General features: G+C 42.6%; 1 protein-coding gene across 1 annotated transcript in view; it reads right to left on the reverse strand.

Moving 5' to 3' along the window:
* Nucleotides 1–6,471: 6,471 nt before the first annotated feature.
* The window catches only part of LOC110537037 (BCL2/adenovirus E1B 19 kDa protein-interacting protein 3), a 35,795-nt gene continuing 20,290 nt past the window's right edge, over nucleotides 6,472–21,976 (reverse strand). Inside the window, exons 3-6 of the mRNA XM_036937007.2 lie at nucleotides 10,608–10,695; nucleotides 10,363–10,442; nucleotides 9,686–9,835; nucleotides 6,472–7,313 (exon numbers count right to left, since the gene is read on the reverse strand). Of these exons, the coding sequence (XP_036792902.1) occupies nucleotides 7,265–7,313; nucleotides 9,686–9,835; nucleotides 10,363–10,442; nucleotides 10,608–10,695 (367 nt within the window). The 3' untranslated portion in view covers nucleotides 6,472–7,264. The remainder of the gene's footprint in view (nucleotides 7,314–9,685; nucleotides 9,836–10,362; nucleotides 10,443–10,607; nucleotides 10,696–21,976) is intronic.

Raw genomic sequence — 21,976 nt, forward strand, 5'->3', positions numbered from 1 at the left:
GTCTGAAGGGAAGTCAGGAGGACTGAGACAATAAAAGAGTTAAGGTCTGAAGGGAAGTCAGGAGGACTGAGACAATAAAAGAGTTAAGGTCTGAAGGGAAGTCAGGAGGACTGAGACAATAAAAGAGTTAAGGTCTGAAGGGAAGTCAGGAGGACTGAGACAATAAAAGAGTTAAGGTCTGAAGGGAAGTCAGGAGGACTGAGACAATAAAAGAGTTAAGGTCTGAAGGGATGTCAGGAGGACTGAGACAATAAAAGAGTTAAGGTCTGAAGGGAAGTCAGGAGGACTGAGACAATAAAAGAGTTAAGGTCTGAAGGGAAGTCAGGAGGACTGAGACAATAAAAGAGTTAAGGTCTGAAGGGAAGTCAGGAGGACTGAGACAATAAAAGAGTTAAGGTCTGAAGGGAAGTCAGGAGGACTGAGACAATAAAAGAGTTAAGGTCTGAAGGGAAGTCAGGAGGACTGAGACAATAAAAGAGTTAAGGTCTGAAGGGAAGTCAGGAGGACTGAGACAATAAAAGAGTTAAGGTCTGAAGGGAAGTCAGGAGGACTGAGACAATAAAAGAGTTAAGGTCTGAAGGGAAGTCAGGAGGACTGAGACAACAAAAGAGTTAAGGTCTGAAGGGAAGTCAGGAGGACTGAGACAATAAAAGAGTTAAGGTCTGAAGGGAAGTCAGGAGGACTGAGACAATAAAAGAGTTAAGGTCTGAAGGGAAGTCAGGAGGACTGAGACAATAAAAGAGTTAAGGTCTGAAGGGAAGTCAGGAGGACTGAGACAATAAAAGAGTTAAGGTCTGAAGGGAAGTCAGGAGGACTGAGACAATAAAAGAGTTAAGGTCTGAAGGGAAGTCAGGAGGACTGAGACAACAAAAGAGTTAAGGTCTGAAGGGAAGTCAGGAGGACTGAGACAATAAAAGAGTTAAGGTCTGAAGGGAAGTCAGGAGGACTGAGACAATAAAAGAGTTAAGGTCTGAAGGGAAGTCAGGAGGACTGAGACAATAAAAGAGTTAAGGTCTGAAGGGAAGTCAGGAGGACTGAGACAATAAAAGAGTTAAGGTCTGAAGGGAAGTCAGGAGGACTGAGACAATAAAAGAGTTAAGGTCTGAAGGGAAGTCAGGAGGACTGAGACAACAAAAGAGTTAAGGTCTGAAGGGAAGTCAGGAGGACTGAGACAATAAAAGAGTTAAGGTCTGAAGGGAAGTCAGGAGGACTGAGACAATAAAAGAGTTAAGGTCTGAAGGGAAGTCAGGAGGACTGAGACAATAAAAGAGTTAAGGTCTGAAGGGAAGTCAGGAGGACTGAGACAATAAAAGAGTTAAGGTCTGAAGGGAAGTCAGGAGGACTGAGACAATAAAAGAGTTAAGGTCTGAAGGGAAGTCAGGAGGACTGAGACAACAAAAGAGTTAAGGTCTGAAGGGAAGTCAGGAGGACTGAGACAATAAAAGAGTTAAGGTCTGAAGGGAAGTCAGGAGGACTGAGACAACAAAAGAGTTAAGGTCTGAAGGGAAGTCAGGAGGACTGAGACAATAAAAGAGTTAAGGTCTGAAGGGAAGTCAGGAGGACTGAGACAACAAAAGAGTTAAGGTCTGAAGGGAAGTCAGGAGGACTGAGACAACAAAAGAGTTAAGGTCTGAAGGGAAGTCAGGAGGACTGAGACAATAAAAGAGTTAAGGTCTGAAGGGAAGTCAGGAGGACTGAGACAATAAAAGAGTTAAGGTCTGAAGGGAAGTCAGGAGGACTGAGACAACAAAAGAGTTAAGGTCTGAAGGGAAGTCAGGAGGACTGAGACAATAAAAGAGTTAAGGTCTGAAGGGAAGTCAGGAGGACTGAGACAACAAAAGAGTTAAGGTCTGAAGGGAAGTCAGGAGGACTGAGACAACAAAAGAGTTAAGGTCTGAAGGGAAGTCAGGAGGACTGAGACAATAAAAGAGTTAAGGTCTGAAGGGAAGTCAGGAGGACTGAGACAATAAAAGAGTTAAGGTCTGAAGGGAAGTCAGGAGGACTGAGACAACAAAAGAGTTAAGGTCTGAAGGGAAGTCAGGAGGACTGAGACAATAAAAGAGTTAAGGTCTGAAGGGAAGTCAGGAGGACTGAGACAATAAAAGAGTTAAGGTCTGAAGGGAAGTCAGGAGGACTGAGACAACAAAAGAGTTAAGGTCTGAAGGGAAGTCAGGAGGACTGAGACAATAAAAGAGTTAAGGTCTGAAGGGAAGTCAGGAGGACTGAGACAATAAAAGAGTTAAGGTCTGAAGGGAAGTCAGGAGGACTGAGACAACAAAAGAGTTAAGGTCTGAAGGGAAGTCAGGAGGACTGAGACAATAAAAGAGTTAAGGTCTGAAGGGATGTCAGGAGGACTGAGACAACAAAAGAGTTAAGGTCTGAAGGGAAGTCAGGAGGACTGAGACAATAAAAGAGTTAAGGTCTGAAGGGAAGTCAGGAGGACTGAGACAATAAAAGAGTTAAGGTCTGAAGGGAAGTCAGGAGGACTGAGACAATAAAAGAGTTAAGGTCTGAAGGGAAGTCAGGAGGACTGAGACAATAAAAGAGTTAAGGTCTGAAGGGAAGTCAGGAGGACTGAGACAATAAAAGAGTTAAGGTCTGAAGGGAAGTCAGGAGGACTGAGACAATAAAAGAGTTAAGGTCTGAAGGGAAGTCAGGAGGACTGAGACAATAAAAGAGTTAAGGTCTGAAGGGAAGTCAGGAGGACTGAGACAATAAAAGAGTTAAGGTCTGAAGGGAAGTCAGGAGGACTGAGACAATAAAAGAGTTAAGGTCTGAAGGGAAGTCAGGAGGACTGAGACAATAAAAGGTTTAAGGTCTGAAGGGATGTCAGGAGGACTGAGACAATAAAAGAGTTAAGGTCTGAAGGGAAGTCAGGAGGACTGAGACAATAAAAGAGTTAAGGTCTGAAGGGAAGTCAGGAGGACTGAGACAATAAAAGAGTTAAGGTCTGAAGGGAAGTCAGGAGGACTGAGACAATAAAAGAGTTAAGGTCTGAAGGGAAGTCAGGAGGACTGAGACAATAAAAGAGTTAAGGTCTGAAGGGAAGTCAGGAGGACTGAGACAACAAAAGAGTTAAGGTCTGAAGGGAAGTCAGGAGGACTGAGACAATAAAAGAGTTAAGGTCTGAAGGGATGTCAGGAGGACTGAGACAACAAAAGAGTTAAGGTCTGAAGGGAAGTCAGGAGGACTGAGACAATAAAAGAGTTAAGGTCTGAAGGGAAGTCAGGAGGACTGAGACAATAAAAGAGTTAAGGTCTGAAGGGAAGTCAGGAGGACTGAGACAATAAAAGAGTTAAGGTCTGAAGGGAAGTCAGGAGGACTGAGACAATAAAAGAGTTAAGGTCTGAAGGGAAGTCAGGAGGACTGAGACAATAAAAGAGTTAAGGTCTGAAGGGAAGTCAGGAGGACTGAGACAATAAAAGAGTTAAGGTCTGAAGGGAAGTCAGGAGGACTGAGACAATAAAAGAGTTAAGGTCTGAAGGGAAGTCAGGAGGACTGAGACAATAAAAGAGTTAAGGTCTGAAGGGAAGTCAGGAGGACTGAGACAATAAAAGAGTTAAGGTCTGAAGGGAAGTCAGGAGGACTGAGACAATAAAAGAGTTAAGGTCTGAAGGGAAGTCAGGAGGACTGAGACAATAAAAGGTTTAAGGTCTGAAGGGATGTCAGGAGGACTGAGACAATAAAAGAGTTAAGGTCTGAAGGGAAGTCAGGAGGACTGAGACAATAAAAGGTTTAAGGTCTGAAGGGATGTCAGGAGGACTGAGACAATAAAAGAGTTAAGGTCTGAAGGGAAGTCAGGAGGACTGAGACAATAAAAGGTTTAAGGTCTGAAGGGATGTCAGGAGGACTGAGACAATAAAAGAGTTAAGGTCTGAAGGGAAGTCAGGAGGACTGAGACAATAAAAGGTTTAAGGTCTGAAGGGATGTCAGGAGGACTGAGACAATAAAAGAGTTAAGGTCTGAAGGGAAGTCAGGAGGACTGAGACAATAAAAGAGTTAAGGTCTGAAGGGATGTCAGGAGGACTGAGACAATAAAAGGTTTAAGGTCTGAAGGGATGTCAAGAGGACTGAGACAATAAAAGAGTTAAGGTCTGAAGGGATGTCAGGAGGACTGAGACAATAAAAGAGTTAAGGTCTGAAGGGAAGTCAGGAGGACTGAGACAATAAAAGGTTTAAGGTCTGAAGGGATGTCAGGAGGACTGAGACAATAAAAGGTTTAAGGTCTGAAGGGATGTCAGGAGGACTGAGACAATAAAAGAGTTAAGGTCTGAATTGTGGGGGGGGGGGGGGTAAAGAGACATGGGTGGAAACTACACACGGATAAATTATGGTGTTGATGATGTCACTGCATTCCTGTAAAACCTTCAGAGTGTGTGTGTGTGTATGTGTCTGTGGTGTGGTGTGTGTGTGTGTGTGTAGCTGAGTGTGTTCTGGATATTGTCTCAACATGCACAATAAATCCAGAAGTAGCAAGGTAAACTTATTTACCATATAAACACTTTGATGCGCAACGATTCACCTCCCATGGAAAAGCTGTAAAATGTCCAACAGATGTTGCAGTTTACGGTACAGAAAATGACTTCCCAACACTCGCATTACTGAAGTAGCCTGTTCCTCCACTGATGTGTGACTAAATGAGAATATATTGCGGTTACACAATGGCTTGACACAAACATGTCTGACAGATAATTGAATTAGGATCAGGGTTAACTTATACAAATGTTTTGATATACAGTACCAGTCAAAAAAACCTACTCATTCAAAGGTTTTTCTTTATTTGTACTATTTTCTACATTGTATAATAATAATGAAGACATCAAAACTAAGAAATAACACACATATGCAATCATGTAGTAACTAAAGTGTTAAACAAATCATAATATATTTTAGATTCTTCAAAGTAGCCACCCTTTGCCTTGATGACAAGGCACACTTGATGGCACACTCTCGGCATTCTCTCAACCAGCTTCACTTGGTGTGCTTTTCCAACATTCTTGAAGGAGTTCCCACATATGCTGAGCACTTGTTGACTGCTTTTCCTTCACTCTGCGGTCCAACTCATCCCAAACCATCTCAGTTGGGTTGAGGTCAGGTGACTGTGGAGGCCAGGTCATCTGATGCAGCACTCCATCACTTTCCTTCTTGGTCAAAAAGCCCTTACACAGCCTGGAGGTGTGTCCGGTCATTGTAATGTGGAGAAACAAATGATAGTCCCACTAAGCACAAACCAGATGGGATGGCGTATCGCTGCAGAATGCTGTGGTAGCCATGCTGGTTAAGTATGCCTTGAATTCTAAATAAATCACAGACAGTGTCACCAGCAAAGCACCCCCACACCATCACACCTCCTCCTCCATGCTTGACAGTGGGAACCACACATGCAGTGATCATCCGTTCACCTACTCATCGTCTCACAAAGACATGGCGGTTGGAACCAAAAATCTCAAATTTGACTCATAAGACCAAAGGACAGTTTTCCACCAGTCTAATGTCCATTGCTCAAGTTTATTGACCCAAGCAAGTCTCTTATTCATATTGGTGTTCTTTAGTAGTGGTTTCTTTGCAGCAAATCAACCATGAAGGCCTGATTCATGCAGTCTCCTCTGAACAGTTGAGATGTGTCTGTTACTTGAACTCTGTGAAGCATTTATTTGGACTTCAATTTCTGAGGCTGGTAACTCTAATGAACTCTGCAGCAGAGGTAACTCTGAGACTTCCTTTCCTTTGGCGGTCCTCATGAGAGCCAGTTTCGTCATAGGGCTTGATGGTTACTGCGACTGCAATTGAAGAAACTTCCAAAGTTCTTTACATTTTCCGTGTTGACTGACCTTCATGTCTTAAAGTAATGATGGCCTGTCGTTTCTCTTTGCTTATTTGAGCTGTTCTTGCCGTAATATGGACTTGGTCTTTCATCTAGAAAGGCTATCTTCTGTATACCACCCCCTACCTTGTCACAACACAACTGATTGAGTCAAACCTATTAAGAAGGAAAGAAATTCCACATATTAACTTATAACAAGGTACACCTGTTAATTGAAATTCATTCCAGGTGACTACCAGGTGACTACCTCATTACCTCATTGGTTGAGAGAATGCCAAGAGTGTGCAAAGCTGTCATCAAGGCCAAGGGTGGCTACTTTGAAGAATCTCAAATCTAAAATATATTTTGATTTGTTTAACACTTTTTTGGTTACTACATGATTCCATATATGTAATATCATAGTTTTGATGTCTTCACTTTTATTCTACAATGTAGAAAATAGTAAAAAATAAAGAAAAACCCTTAAATAGAATTAAAAATAGTAGGTGTGTCCAAACTTTTGACTGGTACTGTATGTTATTATATCACAGTTCTCTAGCACTTGTATCATTATTAGCATAACATGATTGCGTAGCCAAACACAATAAAAGTGTATAAAAAAGGAAAGATCTAGTAAGAGAGACAAACGGACCACAGGCATGTGGAGCTGTATGAGGAATGAAGTTTAATGGGCTTATGGTCCTTCAAACAGTTTAAACAGTCAGATGGTTATATAGGACAACAAAAACAACCAGCGCCACTTGTGTTGTCATAAACCACTTAGAACGTTATACAAACCATTCCTCAACGTTATACAAACCACCCAGGCTTATCACAGAACTGTTATTTCTGACACAAATTATTGGTGACCAGAGTCAAATAAAGATATACTGTTGGGGACTTTCTTTCACCAGAATTCGATTTTGGTTTAAATTTGGTTAAGCATTGGACTATATACCCTATTTCTTCAACGCCCTGCTCATACCTTCCATGGGGATTTAGTGAGGAGTTACTCTCTTTTTTTCTCTCTCCCTTTTCTCTCTCCATCTCATCACTCGTTTCTCTCTGTTAGTTAACTGAGATCAGTGTTACTCTGCTGTTAAAGTAATAGTGATCTCAGTCTGAGTTATTGACACAATGTCTGTATAGCAGTCTCTCTCCGGCCCTGACACACGCACACACACACACACACTCACACTCACACTCACACTCTCTCTGGCCCTGGGACAATCACAGATTCAGAGATGCTGGGTGACTGACTGATGGACAGACACACAACGTGCTGGTGGGTGGTGGACAGACAGACATATTGAGACAGACAGAGAGACAGTGGTAAAGAAAGGCCTGGTCCTATGTTGCCCCATGACAGCGAGAGAGGGGGGCAACGGGTGTGTTGTGGGAAGGGCTGCCATTCCTATTGGTCTGCCGTCAACAAATGGGAGCGCTACCCTGAAGCATATATCACAGAGTGCTAGTTGTGGAGGCAGCCAATCGCTTCCCTATGTATATCCTGAGAAAGGGAGAGAGAAACATACTGCTAATATTGATAACACAATACTTATACTTATATCTTTAATCTGCTATTTTTAACCACATTTACCTGGTTGTTGTATAAAAACAGATTGCTGCCATTAGGAAAGTCAGGTGGTGGTGGCCTAATAGTAGGCTAATTCATTATCATTACTAAAACAAACTGCATCTCATTATCTCTGCTGGTAGCTAATATGTCCTGTACTTCTCTGTAACATATATACACTGCCATTCAAAAGTTTGGGGTTACTTAGAAATGTCTTTGTTTTTGAAAGAAAAACACCTTTTTTGGCCATTAAAATAACATCAAATTGATCAGAAATAATGTGTAGACATTGTTAATGTTGTAAATGACTATTGTAAATGGAAACAGCAGATTTTTTATGGAATATCTACGTACATAGGCGTACAGAGGTCCATTATCAGCAACTATAACTCTTGTGTTCCAATGGCACCTTGTGTTAGCTAATCTAAGTTTATAATTTTAAAAGGCTAATTGATCATTAGAAAACCCTTTTGCAATTATGTTAGTGTTAGGAATTTTATGAATAATGACTAAACAATATCTACATTTAAATAGAACTATAACTAATTAAACTCTACCCTGTTTTACAATATCTGATGAATAATGTTAGTTCCTAAGAAAGAGGTTATGTAGCATGGATAAGGGGTAATTGGAAATGATAACCATTGTGTAGGAAGGAATGTGTGTGTGTGTGTCTTAAGTAAGCAAAGAGGGTCATTAACCTATTTTGAACCGACTCAACTATAACTCTGTGGCGATCAAATAAGACAGCGAGAGCCTCTCCAGGTTTTCCGTATCTGGAACTGTCTGCTAAAGTGGTAATAAATTATGGTGAGACTTCAGGAGTTAATCCAGTTATATTGTGTGTCATGTATGTGCGCTGGTGAGTTGGAATTAACTTTTGAACCTGCTTTGTCCTGATCGAGAGGAGGAAGGACATTTTAAAACCTATGACGTCATATTTGATATATAAACTGTTGTACAGAGTTCTATGAGCAGCGCGCTCCGAGAATAAATGCTTTTGATAAGACTGGTCTCTGTCTATTTTATGCAAATAATGATCTTACAAATTCTTAGAAACAGACAGAGGGATTTTAATTGTATTGGTTAATGAACACATATAGGAATTATACAATTCCCTTGACAGTTAGCACAGCTGAAAACTGTTGTCCTGTTTAAAGAAGCAATAAAACTGGCCTTCTTTGGACTAGTTGAATATCTGGAGCATCAGCATTTTTTGGGTTCGATTACAGGCTCAGAATGGCCAGAAACAAAGAATTTCTTCTGAAACTCATCAGTCTATTGTTGTTCTGAGAAATGAAGGATGAGTGTGAGGCCCCGGTGCACAACTGAACAAGACGACAAGTACATTAGAGTGTCTAATTTGAGAAACTGTCAGCTTCATGAAATAGTACCTGCAAAACACCAGTCTCAACATCAACAGGGAAGAGGCGACTTTGGGATGCTGGCCTTCTAGGTTGAGTTGCAAAGAAAAAGCCATATCTCAGACTGGCCAATAAAAACACAATATTAAGATGGGCAAAAGAACACAGACACTGGATAGAGGAACTCTGCCTGAAGAGCATCCCGGAGTCACCTCTTCACTGTTGACGTTGAGACTGATGTTTTGCAGGTACTATTTAATGAAGCTGCCAGTTGAGGACTTGTGACACTCTAATGTACTTGTCCTCTTGCTCAGTTGTGCACCGGGGACTCCCACTACTCTTTCTATTCTGGTTAGGGCCAGTTTGCGCTGTTCTGTGAAGGGAGTAGTACAGAGCGTTGTACGAGATCTTCAGTTTCTTGGTAATTTCTCGCATGGAATAGTCTTTATTTCTCAGAACATGATTAGACTGATGAGTTTCAGAAGAAAGTTCTTTGTTTCTGGCCATTTTGAGCCTGTAATCGAACCCACAAATGCTGATGCTCCAGATACTCAACTAGTCTAATAAAGAAGGCCATATTTATTGCTTTTTTAATTAGAACAACAGTTTTCAGCTGTGCTAACATAATTGCAAAAGGGTTTTCTAATGATCAATTAGCCTTTTAAAATGATCAACTTGGATTAGCTAACACAACATGCCATTGGAACACAGGAGTGACGATTGCTGATAGTGGAACTCTGTACGCCTATGTAGATATTCCATTTTAAAAAATCAGCCGTTTCCAGCTACAATAGTCATTTACAACATTAACATTGTTTTCACTGAATTTCTGATCAATTTGACGTTATTTTAATGAACCAAAGATGTGGTTTTCTTTCAAAAACAAAGACATTTCTAAGTGACCCCAAACTTTGAACGGGCATGTGTGTGTGTGTGTCTTACCCCACTCCCAGTGTGAGAAGGTGTGAGACCAGCAGTGAGGGGATGAGGATCATGAGGACGTCGGAGGAGAACAGGCCTCTCTTCATCACCTCACTCTTCCTTACACTCAGGGAGCCTGACTGCTGCTTTGGGTGCTGGAACACAAACTCCCTGGGGCAGCGAGAGAGATGGGGGGAAGGGAAACAAGGGAGATGAAGATAGAAAGAGATTTAGAGAGATCAGGAGAAATGGGAACATAGATAGATGGAAAGAAAGGAGGAAGAGAAGGAGAGAGGGGGAAGACATTAATTAAACATTTTGTTTTGTCTTGTTTTTCAAGATAAAAGGAGATTTCTCAGGAGAAATTCTGTAGTCTCATACCATGAAGAGAAAGATACCTTCATGACTGTAAAATAATATCATATGTCATGTTCAGATGTAATGGAGAGATATTATCTGTCAGGTTTCAATGCTATTGTACACAGTTTTATTCATTATGTATTGAAATAATAACTACATTCCCTCTAGCAAATCCACAGGCCCCCCATGAGTCAGTGGTTGTTCTTAGCAGCCAAGTACTGTGTGTATGTTAGTTAATGTGTTCACATTGCAACTACTCAAATAAGGTAAATGCAATTAAAATGAAGTACAGTGAAAATCAATTTGGAATCATTCCAATTATATGCGTAGGTTCTTACTTTGGTGGAACGTTCTCAGGCCGACTGGACCAGTCCCATACCCACTCAGAAATCAGCCCCCTCTCCCCTTCTTCTTCGGACTGAGACGGGAGAAGAGAGGGAAATATAAATGTAATTTAATAAGTACATTTGCCATCATGAAAACACTGACTTGTGTGGTGTTAAAGCTATCTAATAGCAAAGGCTTGCTACTGCTACAGTAAAATGTGTGATGTGAATGTTGTGTTGTTGTTTAGTACCTGTACCTGTATGGTAACACAGTCTGTACTGCTGCTGCCTTCACTGTGGGGAGGGGAAGCAACAGTCTGTGGAGGAGTCACCACCTGTGGAGGACTGAACACAGAGAGCAAGTCAACATGACTTCTCAATAACAACACACACACACACACACACACACACACACACACACACACACACACACAAACACACACACACACACACACACACATACACACGCACAGAGTGGGAGAGAAAAGAGAGAGACAGAGAAAGAAAGAGGGAGAGAGTGCAAGAGGGGCATAAAGCTTCTCGTATTTCTGTTGGTGTAGGCTACTAACCTGTCATTACTCCTCTCAGCTACTAACCTGTCATTACTCCTCTCTCAGCTACTAACCTGTCATTACTCCTCTCAGCTACTAACCTGTCATTACTTCTCTCTCAGCTACTAACCTGTCATTACTCCTCTCTCAGCTACTAACCTGTCATTACTCCTCTCAGCTACTAACCGGTCATTACACCTCTCTCAGCTACTAACCTGTCATTACTCCTCCAAGCTACTAACCTGTCATTACTCTTCTCAGCTACTAACCTGTCATTACTCCTCTCTCAGCTACTAACCTGTTATTGTTCCTCTCTCAGCTACTAACCTGTCATTATTCCTCTCTCAGCTACTAACCTGTCATTACTCCTCTCAGCTACTAACCTGTCATTACTCCTTTATCAGCTAATAACCTGTCATCACTCCTCTCAGCTACTAACCTGTCATTACTTCTCTCTCAGCTACTAACCTGTCATTACTCCTCTCTCAGCTACTATCCTGTCATTACTCCTCTCTCAGCTACTAACCTGTCATTACTCCTCTCAGCTACTAACCGGTCATTACACCTCTCTCAGCTACTAACCTGTCATTACTCCTCTCTCAGCTACTAACCTGTCATTACTCCTCTCTCAGCTACTAACCTGTCATTACTCCTCTCTCAGCTACTAACCTGTCATTATTCCTCTCTCAGCTACTAACCTGTCATGACTACTCTCTCAACTACTAACCTATCATTACTCTTCTCAGCTACTAACCTGTTATTATTCCTCTCTCAGCTACTAACCTGTTATTATTCCTCTCTCAGCTACTAACCTGTCATCACTCCTCTCAGCAACTAACCGGTCATTACTCCTCTCTCAGCTACTAACCTGTCATTACTCCTCTCTCAGCTACTATCCTGTCATTACTCCTCTCTCAGCTACTAACCTGTCATTACTCCTCTCAGCTACTAACCGGTCATTACACCTCTCTCAGCTACTAACCTGTCATTACTCCTCTCTCAGCTACTAACCTGTCATTACTCCTCTCTCAGCTACTAACCTGTCATTACTCCTCTCTCAGCTACTAACCTGTCATTATTCCTCTCTCAGCTACTAACCTGTCATGACTACTCTCTCAACTACTAACCTATCATTACTCTTCTCAGCTACTAACCTGTTATTATTCCTCTCTCAGCTACTAACCTGTCATTACTCCTCTCTCAGCTACTAACCTGTCATCACTCCTCTCAGCTACTAACCTGTCATTACTCCTCTCAGCTACTAACCTGTCATCACTCCTCTCAGCTACTAACCTGTCATTACTCCTCTCAGCTACTAACCTGTCATGACTCCTCTCAGCTACTAACCTGTCATTACTTCTCTCTCAGCTACTAACCTGTCATTACTCCTCTCTCAGCTACTAACCTGTCATTACTCCTCTCTCAGCTACTAACCTGTTATTATTCCTCTCTCAGCTACTAACCTGTCATTACTCCTCTCAGCTACTAACCTGTCATGACTCCTCTCAGCTACTAACCTGTCATTACTTCTCTCTCAGCTACTATCCTGTCATTACTCCTCTCTCAGCTACTAACCTGTCATTACTCCTCGCTCAGCTACTAACCTGTTATTATTCCTCTCTCAGCTACTAACCTGTCATCACTCCTCACAGCAACTAACCGGTCATTACTCCTCTCTCAGCTACTAACCTGTCATTACTCTTCTCAGCTACTAACCTGTCATCACTCCTCTCAGCTACTAACCTGTCATTACTCCTCTCAGCTACTAACCTGTCATCACTCCTCTCAGCTACTAACCTGTCATTACGTCTCTCTCAGCTACTAACCTGTCATTACTCCTCTCTCAGCTACTATCCTGTCATTACTCCTCTCTCAGCTACTAACCTGTCATTACTCCTCTCTCAGCTACTAACCTGTCATTACTCCTCTCTCAGCTACTAACCTGTTATTATTCCTCTCTCAGCTACTAACCTGTCATCACTCCTCTCAGCAACTAACCGGTCATTACTCCTCTCTCAGCTACTAACCTGTCATTACTCCTCTCTCAGCTACTATCCTGTCATTACTCCTCTCTCAGCTACTAACCTGTCATTACTCCTCTCAGCTACTAACCGGTCAATACACCTCTCTCAGCTACTAACCTGTCATTACTCCTCTCTCAGCTACTAACCTGTCATTACTCCTCTCTCAGCTACTAACCTGTCATTACTCCTCTCTCAGCTACTAACCTGTCATTATTCCTCTCTCAGCTACTAACCTGTCATGACTACTCTCTCAACTACTAACCTATCATTACTCTTCTCAGCTACTAACCTGTTATTATTCCTCTCTCAGCTACTAACCTGTCATTACTCCTCTCTCAGCTACTAACCTGTCATCACTCCTCTCAGCTACTAACCTGTCATTACTCCTCTCAGCTACTAACCTGTCATCACTCCTCTCAGCTACTAACCTGTCATTACTCCTCTCAGCTACTAACCTGTCATGACTCCTCTCAGCTACTAACCTGTCATTACTTCTCTCTCAGCTACTAACCTGTCATTACTCCTCTCTCAGCTACTAACCTGTCATTACTCCTCTCTCAGCTACTAACCTGTTATTATTCCTCTCTCAGCTACTAACCTGTCATTACTCCTCTCAGCTACTAACCTGTCATGACTCCTCTCAGCTACTAACCTGTCATTACTTCTCTCTCAGCTACTATCCTGTCATTACTCCTCTCTCAGCTACTAACCTGTCATTACTCCTCGCTCAGCTACTAACCTGTTATTATTCCTCTCTCAGCTACTAACCTGTCATCACTCCTCACAGCAACTAACCTGTCATTACTCCTCTCTCAGCTACTAACCTGTCATTACTCTTCTCAGCTACTAACCTGTCATTACTCCTCCCATCTACTAACCTGTCATTACTCCTCTCTCAGCTACTAACCTGTGATTACTCCTCTAAACTACTAACCTGTCATTACTCCTCTCAGCTACTAACCTGTTATTATTCCTCTTTCAGCTACTAACCTGTTATTACTCCTCTCTCAGCTACTAACCTGTTATTACTCCTCTCTCAGCTACTAACCTGTCATCACTCCTCTCAGCTACTCCTCTCAGCAACTAACCGGTCATTACTCCTCTCTCAGCTACTAACCTGTCATTACTCTTCTCAGCTACTAACCTGTCATTACTCCTCCCATCTACTAACCTGTCATTACTCCTCTCTCAGCTACTAACCTGTTATTACTCCTCTAAACTACTAACCTGTCATCACTCCTCTCAGCTACTAACCTATCATTACTCCTCTCAGCTACTAACCTGTTATTATTCCTCTTTCAGCTACTAACCTGTTACTACTCCTCTCTCAGCTACTAACCTGTCATTACTCCTCTCTCAGCTACTAACCTGTCATTACTCCTCTCTCAGCTACTAACCTGTCATTACTCCTCTCTCAGCTACTAACCTGTCATTACTCCTCTCAGCTACTAACCTGTCATTACTCCTTTATCAGCTAATAACCTGTCATCACTCCTCTCAGCTACTAACCTGTCATTACTCCTTTATCAGCTAATAACCTGTCATCACTCCTCTCAGCTACTAACCGGTCATTACACCTCTCTCAGCTACTAACCTGTCATTACTTTTCTCTCAGCTACTAACCTGTCATTACTCCTCTCTCAGCTACTAACCTGTCATTACTCCTTTATCAGCTAATAACCTGTCATCACTCCTCTCAGCTACTAACCTGTCATCACTCCTCACAGCTACTCCTCTCAGCAACTAACCGGTCATTACTCCTCTCACAGCTACTAACCTGTCATTACTCTTCTCAGCTACTAACCTGTCATTACTCCTCCCATCTACTAACCTGTCATTACTCCTCTCTCAGCTACTATCCTGTCATTACTCCTCTCTCAGCTACTAACCTGTCATTACTTCTCTCAGCTACTAACCTGTCATTACACCTCTCTCAGCTACTAACCTGTCATTACTCCTCCCATCTACTAACCTGTCATTACTCCTCTCTCAGCTACTAACCTGTTATTACTCCTCTAAACTACTAACCTGTCATCACTCCTCTCAGCTACTAACCTATCATTACTCCTCTCAGCTACTAACCTGTTATTATTCCTCTTTCAGCTACTAACCTGTTACTACTCCTCTCTCAGCTACTAACCTGTCATTACTCCTCTCTCAGCTACTAACCTGTCATTACTCCTCTCTCAGCTACTAACCTGTCATTACTCCTCTCTCAGCTACTAACCTGTCATTACTCCTCTCAGCTACTAACCTGTCATTACTCCTTTATCAGCTAATAACCTGTCATCACTCCTCTCAGCTACTAACCTGTCATTACTCCTTTATCAGCTAATAACCTGTCATCACTCCTCTCAGCTACTAACCGGTCATTACACCTCTCTCAGCTACTAACCTGTCATTACTTTTCTCTCAGCTACTAACCTGTCATTACTCCTCTCTCAGCTACTAACCTGTCATTACTCCTTTATCAGCTAATAACCTGTCATCACTCCTCTCAGCTACTAACCTGTCATCACTCCTCACAGCTACTCCTCTCAGCAACTAACCGGTCATTACTCCTCTCACAGCTACTAACCTGTCATTACTCTTCTCAGCTACTAACCTGTCATTACTCCTCCCATCTACTAACCTGTCATTACTCCTCTCTCAGCTACTATCCTGTCATTACTCCTCTCTCAGCTACTAACCTGTCATTACTTCTCTCAGCTACTAACCTGTCATTACACCTCTCTCAGCTACTAACCTGTCATTACTCCTCCAAGCTACTAACCTGTCATTACTCTTCTCAGCTACTAACCTGTCATTACTCCTCTCTCAGCTACTAACCTGTTATTGTTCCTCTCTCAGCTACTAACCTGTCATTATTCCTCTCTCAGCTACTAACCTGTCATTACTCCTCTCAGCTACTAACCTGTCATTACTCCTTTATCAGCTAATAACCTGTCATCACTCCTCTCAGCTACTAACCTGTCATTACTTCTCTCTCAGCTACTAACCTGTCATTACTCCTCTCTCAGCTACTATCCTGTCATTACTCCTCTCTCAGCTACTAACCTGTCATTACTCCTCTCAGCTACTAACCGGTCATTACACCTCTCTCAGCTACTAACCTGTCATTACTCCTCTCTCAGCTACTAACCTGTCATTACTCCTCTCTCAGCTACTAACCTGTCATTACTCCTCTCTCAGCTACTAACCTGTCATTATTCCTCTCTCAGCTACTAACCTGTCATGACTACTCTCTCAACTACTAACCTATCATTACTCTTCTCAGCTACTAACCTGTTATTATTCCTCTCTCAGCTACTAACCTGTCATTACTCCTCTCTCAGCTACTAACCTGTCATCACTCCTCTCAGCTACTAACCTGTCATTACTCCTCTCAGCTACTAACCTGTCATCACTCCTCTCAGCTACTAACCTGTCATTACTCCTCTCAGCTACTAACCTGTCATCACTCCTCTCAGCTACTAACCTGTCATTACTTCTCTCTCAGCTACTAACCTGTCATTACTCCTCTCTCAGCTACTATCCTGTCATTACTCCTCTCTCAGCTACTAACCTGTCATTACTCCTCTCTCAGCTACTAACCTGTTATTATTCCTCTCTCAGCTACTAACCTGTCATTACTCCTCTCTCAGCTACTAACCTGTCATCACTCCTCTCAGCTACTAACCTGTCATTACTCCTCTCAGCTACTAACCTGTCATCACTCCTCTCAGCTACTAACCTGTCATTACTCCTCTCAGCTACTAACCTGTCATCACTCCTCTCAGCTACTAACCTGTCATTACGTCTCTCTCAGCTACTAACCTGTCATTACTCCTCTCTCAGCTACTATCCTGTCATTACTCCTCTCTCAGCTACTAACCTGTCATTACTCCTCTCTCAGCTACTAACCTGTCATTACTCCTCTCTCAGCTACTAACCTGTTATTATTCCTCTCTCAGCTACTAACCTGTCATCACTCCTCTCAGCAACTAACCGGTCATTACTCCTCTCTCAGCTACTAACCTGTCATTACTCCTCTCTCAGCTACTATCCTGTCATTACTCCTCTCTCAGCTACTAACCTGTCATTACTCCTCTCAGCTACTAACCGGTCATTACACCTCTCTCAGCTACTAACCTGTCATTACTCCTCTCTCAGCTACTAACCTGTCATTACTCCTCTCTCAGCTACTAACCTGTCATTACTCCTCTCTCAGCTACTAACCTGTCATTATTCCTCTCTCAGCTACTAACCTGTCATGACTACTCTCTCAACTACTAACCTATCATTACTCTTCTCAGCTACTAACCTGTTATTATTCCTCTCTCAGCTACTAACCTGTCATTACTCCTCTCTCAGCTACTAACCTGTCATCACTCCTCTCAGCTACTAACCTGTCATTACTCCTCTCAGCTACTAACCTGTCATCACTCCTCTCAGCTACTAACCTGTCATTACTCCTCTCAGCTACTAACCTGTCATGACTCCTCTCAGCTACTAACCTGTCATTACTTCTCTCTCAGCTACTAACCTGTCATTACTCCTCTCTCAGCTACTAACCTGTCATTACTCCTCTCTCAGCTACTAACCTGTTATTATTCCTCTCTCAGCTACTAACCTGTCATTACTCCTCTCAGCTACTAACCTGTCATGACTCCTCTCAGCTACTAACCTGTCATTACTTCTCTCTCAGCTACTATCCTGTCATTACTCCTCTCTCAGCTACTAACCTGTCATTACTCCTCTCTCAGCTACTAACCTGTTATTATTCCTCTCTCAGCTACTAACCTGTCATCACTCCTCACAGCAACTAACCGGTCATTACTCCTCTCTCAGCTACTAACCTGTCATTACTCTTCTCAGCTACTAACCTGTCATTACTCCTCCCATCTACTAACCTGTCATTACTCCTCTCTCAGCTACTAACCTGTGATTACTCCTCTAAACTACTAACCTGTCATTACTCCTCTCAGCTACTAACCTGTTATTATTCCTCTTTCAGCTACTAACCTGTTATTACTCCTCTCTCAGCTACTAACCTGTTATTACTCCTCTCTCAGCTACTAACCTGTCATCACTCCTCTCAGCTACTCCTCTCAGCAACTAACCGGTCATTACTCCTCTCTCAGCTACTAACCTGTCATTACTCTTCTCAGCTACTAACCTGTCATTACTCCTCCCATCTACTAACCTGTCATTACTCCTCTCTCAGCTACTAACCTGTTATTACTCCTCTAAACTACTAACCTGTCATCACTCCTCTCAGCTACTAACCTATCATTACTCCTCTCAGCTACTAACCTGTTATTATTCCTCTTTCAGCTACTAACCTGTTACTACTCCTCTCTCAGCTACTAACCTGTCATTACTCCTCTCTCAGCTACTAACCTGTCATTACTCCTCTCTCAGCTACTAACCTGTCATTACTCCTCTCTCAGCTACTAACCTGTCTTTACTCCTCTCAGCTACTAACCTGTCATTACTCCTTTATCAGCTAATAACCTGTCATCACTCCTCTCAGCTACTAACCTGTCATTACTCCTTTATCAGCTAATAACCTGTCATCACTCCTCTCAGCTACTAACCGGTCATTACACCTCTCTCAGCTACTAACCTGTCATTACTTCTCTCTCAGCTACTAACCTGTCATCACTCCTCACAGCTACTCCTCTCAGCAACTAACCGGTCATTACTCCTCTCACAGCTACTATCCTGTCATTACTCTTCTCAGCTACTAACCTGTCATTACTCCTCCCATCTACTAACCTGTCATTACTCCTCTCTCAGCTACTATCCTGTCATTACTCCTCTCTCAGCTACTAACCTGTCATTACTTCTCTCAGCTACTAACCTGTCATTACACCTCTCTCAGCTACTAACCTGTCATTACTCCTCCAAGCTACTAACCTGTCATTACTCTTCTCAGCTACTAACCTGTCATTACTCCTCTCTCAGCTACTAACCTGTTATTGTTCCTCTCTCAGCTACTAACCTGTCATTATTCCTCTCTCAGCTACTAACCTGTCATTACTCCTCTCAGCTACTAACCTGTCATTACTCCTTTATCAGCTAATAACCTGTCATCACTCCTCTCAGCTACTAACCTGTCATTACTTCTCTCTCAGCTACTAACCTGTCATTACTCCTCTCTCAGCTACTATCCTGTCATTACTCCTCTCTCAGCTACTAACCTGTCATTACTCCTCTCAGCTACTAACCGGTCATTACACCTCTCTCAGCTACTAACCTGTCATTACTCCTCTCTCAGCTACTAACCTGTCATTACTCCTCTCAGCTACTAACCTGTCATTACTCCTCTCTCAGCTACTAACCTGTCATTATTCCTCTCTCAGCTACTAACCTGTCATGACTACTCTCTCAACTACTAACCTATCATTACTCTTCTCAGCTACTAACCTGTTATTATTCCTCTCTCAGCTACTAACCTGTCATTACTCCTCTCTCAGCTACTAACCTGTCATCACTCCTCTCAGCTACTAACCTGTCATTACTCCTCTCAGCTACTAACCTGTCATCACTCCTCTCAGCTACTAACCTGTCATTACTCCTCTCAGCTACTAACCTGTCATCACTCCTCTCAGCTACTAACCTGTCATTACTTCTCTCTCAGCTACTAACCTGTCATTACTCCTCTCTCAGCTACTATCCTGTCATTACTCCTCTCTCAGCTACTAACCTGTCATTACTCCTCTCTCAGCTACTAACCTGTTATTATTCCTCTCTCAGCTACTAACCTGTCATTACTCCTCTCTCAGCTACTAACCTGTCATCACTCCTCTCAGCTACTAACCTGTCATTACTCCTCTCAGCTACTAACCTGTCATCACTCCTCTCAGCTACTAACCTGTCATTACTCCTCTCAGCTACTAACCTGTCATCACTCCTCTCAGCTACTAACCTGTCATTACGTCTCTCTCAGCTACTAACCTGTCATTACTCCTCTCTCAGCTACTATCCTGTCATTACTCCAATCTCAGCTACTAACCTGTCATTACTCCTCTCTCAGCTACTAACCTGTCATTACTCCTCTCTCAGCTACTAACCTGTTATTATTCCTCTCTCAGCTACTAACCTGTCATCACTCCTCTCAGCAACTAACCGGTCATTACTCCTCTCTCAGCTACTAACCTGTCATTACTCCTCTCTCAGCTACTATCCTGTCATTACTCCTCTCTCAGCTACTAACCTGTCATTACTCCTCTCAGCTACTAACCGGTCATTACACCTCTCTCAGCTACTAACCTGTCATTACTCCTCTCTCAGCTACTAACCTGTCATTACTCCTCTCTCAGCTACTAACCTGTCATTACTCCTCTCTCAGCTACTAACCTGTCATTATTCCTCTCTCAGCTACTAACCTGTCATGACTACTCTCTCAACTACTAACCTATCATTACTCTTCTCAGCTACTAACCTGTTATTATTCCTCTCTCAGCTACTAACCTGTCATTACTCCTCTCTCAGCTACTAACCTGTCATCACTCCTCTCAGCTACTAACCTGTCATTACTCCTCTCAGCTACTAACCTGTCATCACTCCTCTCAGCTACTAACCTGTCATTACTCCTCTCAGCTACTAACCTGTCATGACTCCTCTCAGCTACTAACCTGTCATTACTTCTCTCTCAGCTACTAACCTGTCATTACTCCTCTCTCAGCTACTAACCTGTCATTACTCCTCTCTCAGCTACTAACCTGTTATTATTCCTCTCTCAGCTACTAACCTGTCATTACTCCTCTCAGCTACTAACCTGTCATGACTCCTCTCAGCTACTAACCTGTCATTACTTCTCTCTCAGCTACTATCCTGTCATTACTCCTCTCTCAGCTACTAACCTGTCATTACTCCTCTCTCAGCTACTAACCTGTTATTATTCCTCTCTCAGCTACTAACCTGTCATCACTCCTCACAGCAACTAACCGGTCATTACTCCTCTCTCAGCTACTAACCTGTCATTACTCTTCTCAGCTACTAACCTGTCATTACTCCTCTCTCAGCTACTATCCTGTCATTACTCCTCTCTCAGCTACTAACCTGTCATTACTCCTCTCTCAGCTACTAACCTGTTATTATTCCTCTCTCAGCTACTAACCTGTCATTACTCCTCTCTCAGCTACTAACCTGTCATCACTCCTCTCAGCTACTAACCTGTCATTACTCCTCTCAGCTACTAACCTGTCATCACTCCTCTCAGCTACTAACCTGTCATTACTCCTCTCAGCTACTAACCTGTCATCACTCCTCTCAGCTACTAACCTGTCATTACGTCTCTCTCAGCTACTAACCTGTCATTACTCCTCTCTCAGCTACTATCCTGTCATTACTCCAATCTCAGCTACTAACCTGTCATTACTCCTCTCTCAGCTACTAACCTGTCATTACTCCTCTCTCAGCTACTAACCTGTTATTATTCCTCTCTCAGCTACTAACCTGTCATCACTCCTCTCAGCAACTAACCGGTCATTACTCCTCTCTCAGCTACTAACCTGTCATTACTCCTCTCTCAGCTACTATCCTGTCATTACTCCTCTCTCAGCTACTAACCTGTCATTACTCCTCTCAGCTACTAACCGGTCATTACACCTCTCTCAGCTACTAACCTGTCATTACTCCTCTCTCAGCTACTAACCTGTCATTACTCCTCTCTCAGCTACTAACCTGTCATTACTCCTCTCTCAGCTACTAACCTGTCATTATTCCTCTCTCAGCTACTAACCTGTCATGACTACTCTCTCAACTACTAACCTATCATTACTCTTCTCAGCTACTAACCTGTTATTATTCCTCTCTCAGCTACTAACCTGTCATTACTCCTCTCTCAGCTACTAACCTGTCATCACTCCTCTCAGCTACTAACCTGTCATTACTTCTCTCTCAGCTACTAACCTGTCATTACTCCTCTCTCAGCTACTATCCTGTCATTACTCCTCTCTCAGCTACTAACCTGTCATTACTCCTCTCTCAGCTACTAACCTGTTATTATTCCTCTCTCAGCTACTAACCTGTCATTACTCCTCTCTCAGCTACTAACCTGTC

The sequence above is a fragment of the Oncorhynchus mykiss genome, chromosome 12, assembly GCF_057628025.1.
Source record: "Oncorhynchus mykiss isolate SJ-2025 chromosome 12, ASM5762802v1, whole genome shotgun sequence".
NCBI classification, from domain to species: domain Eukaryota; kingdom Metazoa; phylum Chordata; class Actinopteri; order Salmoniformes; family Salmonidae; genus Oncorhynchus; species Oncorhynchus mykiss.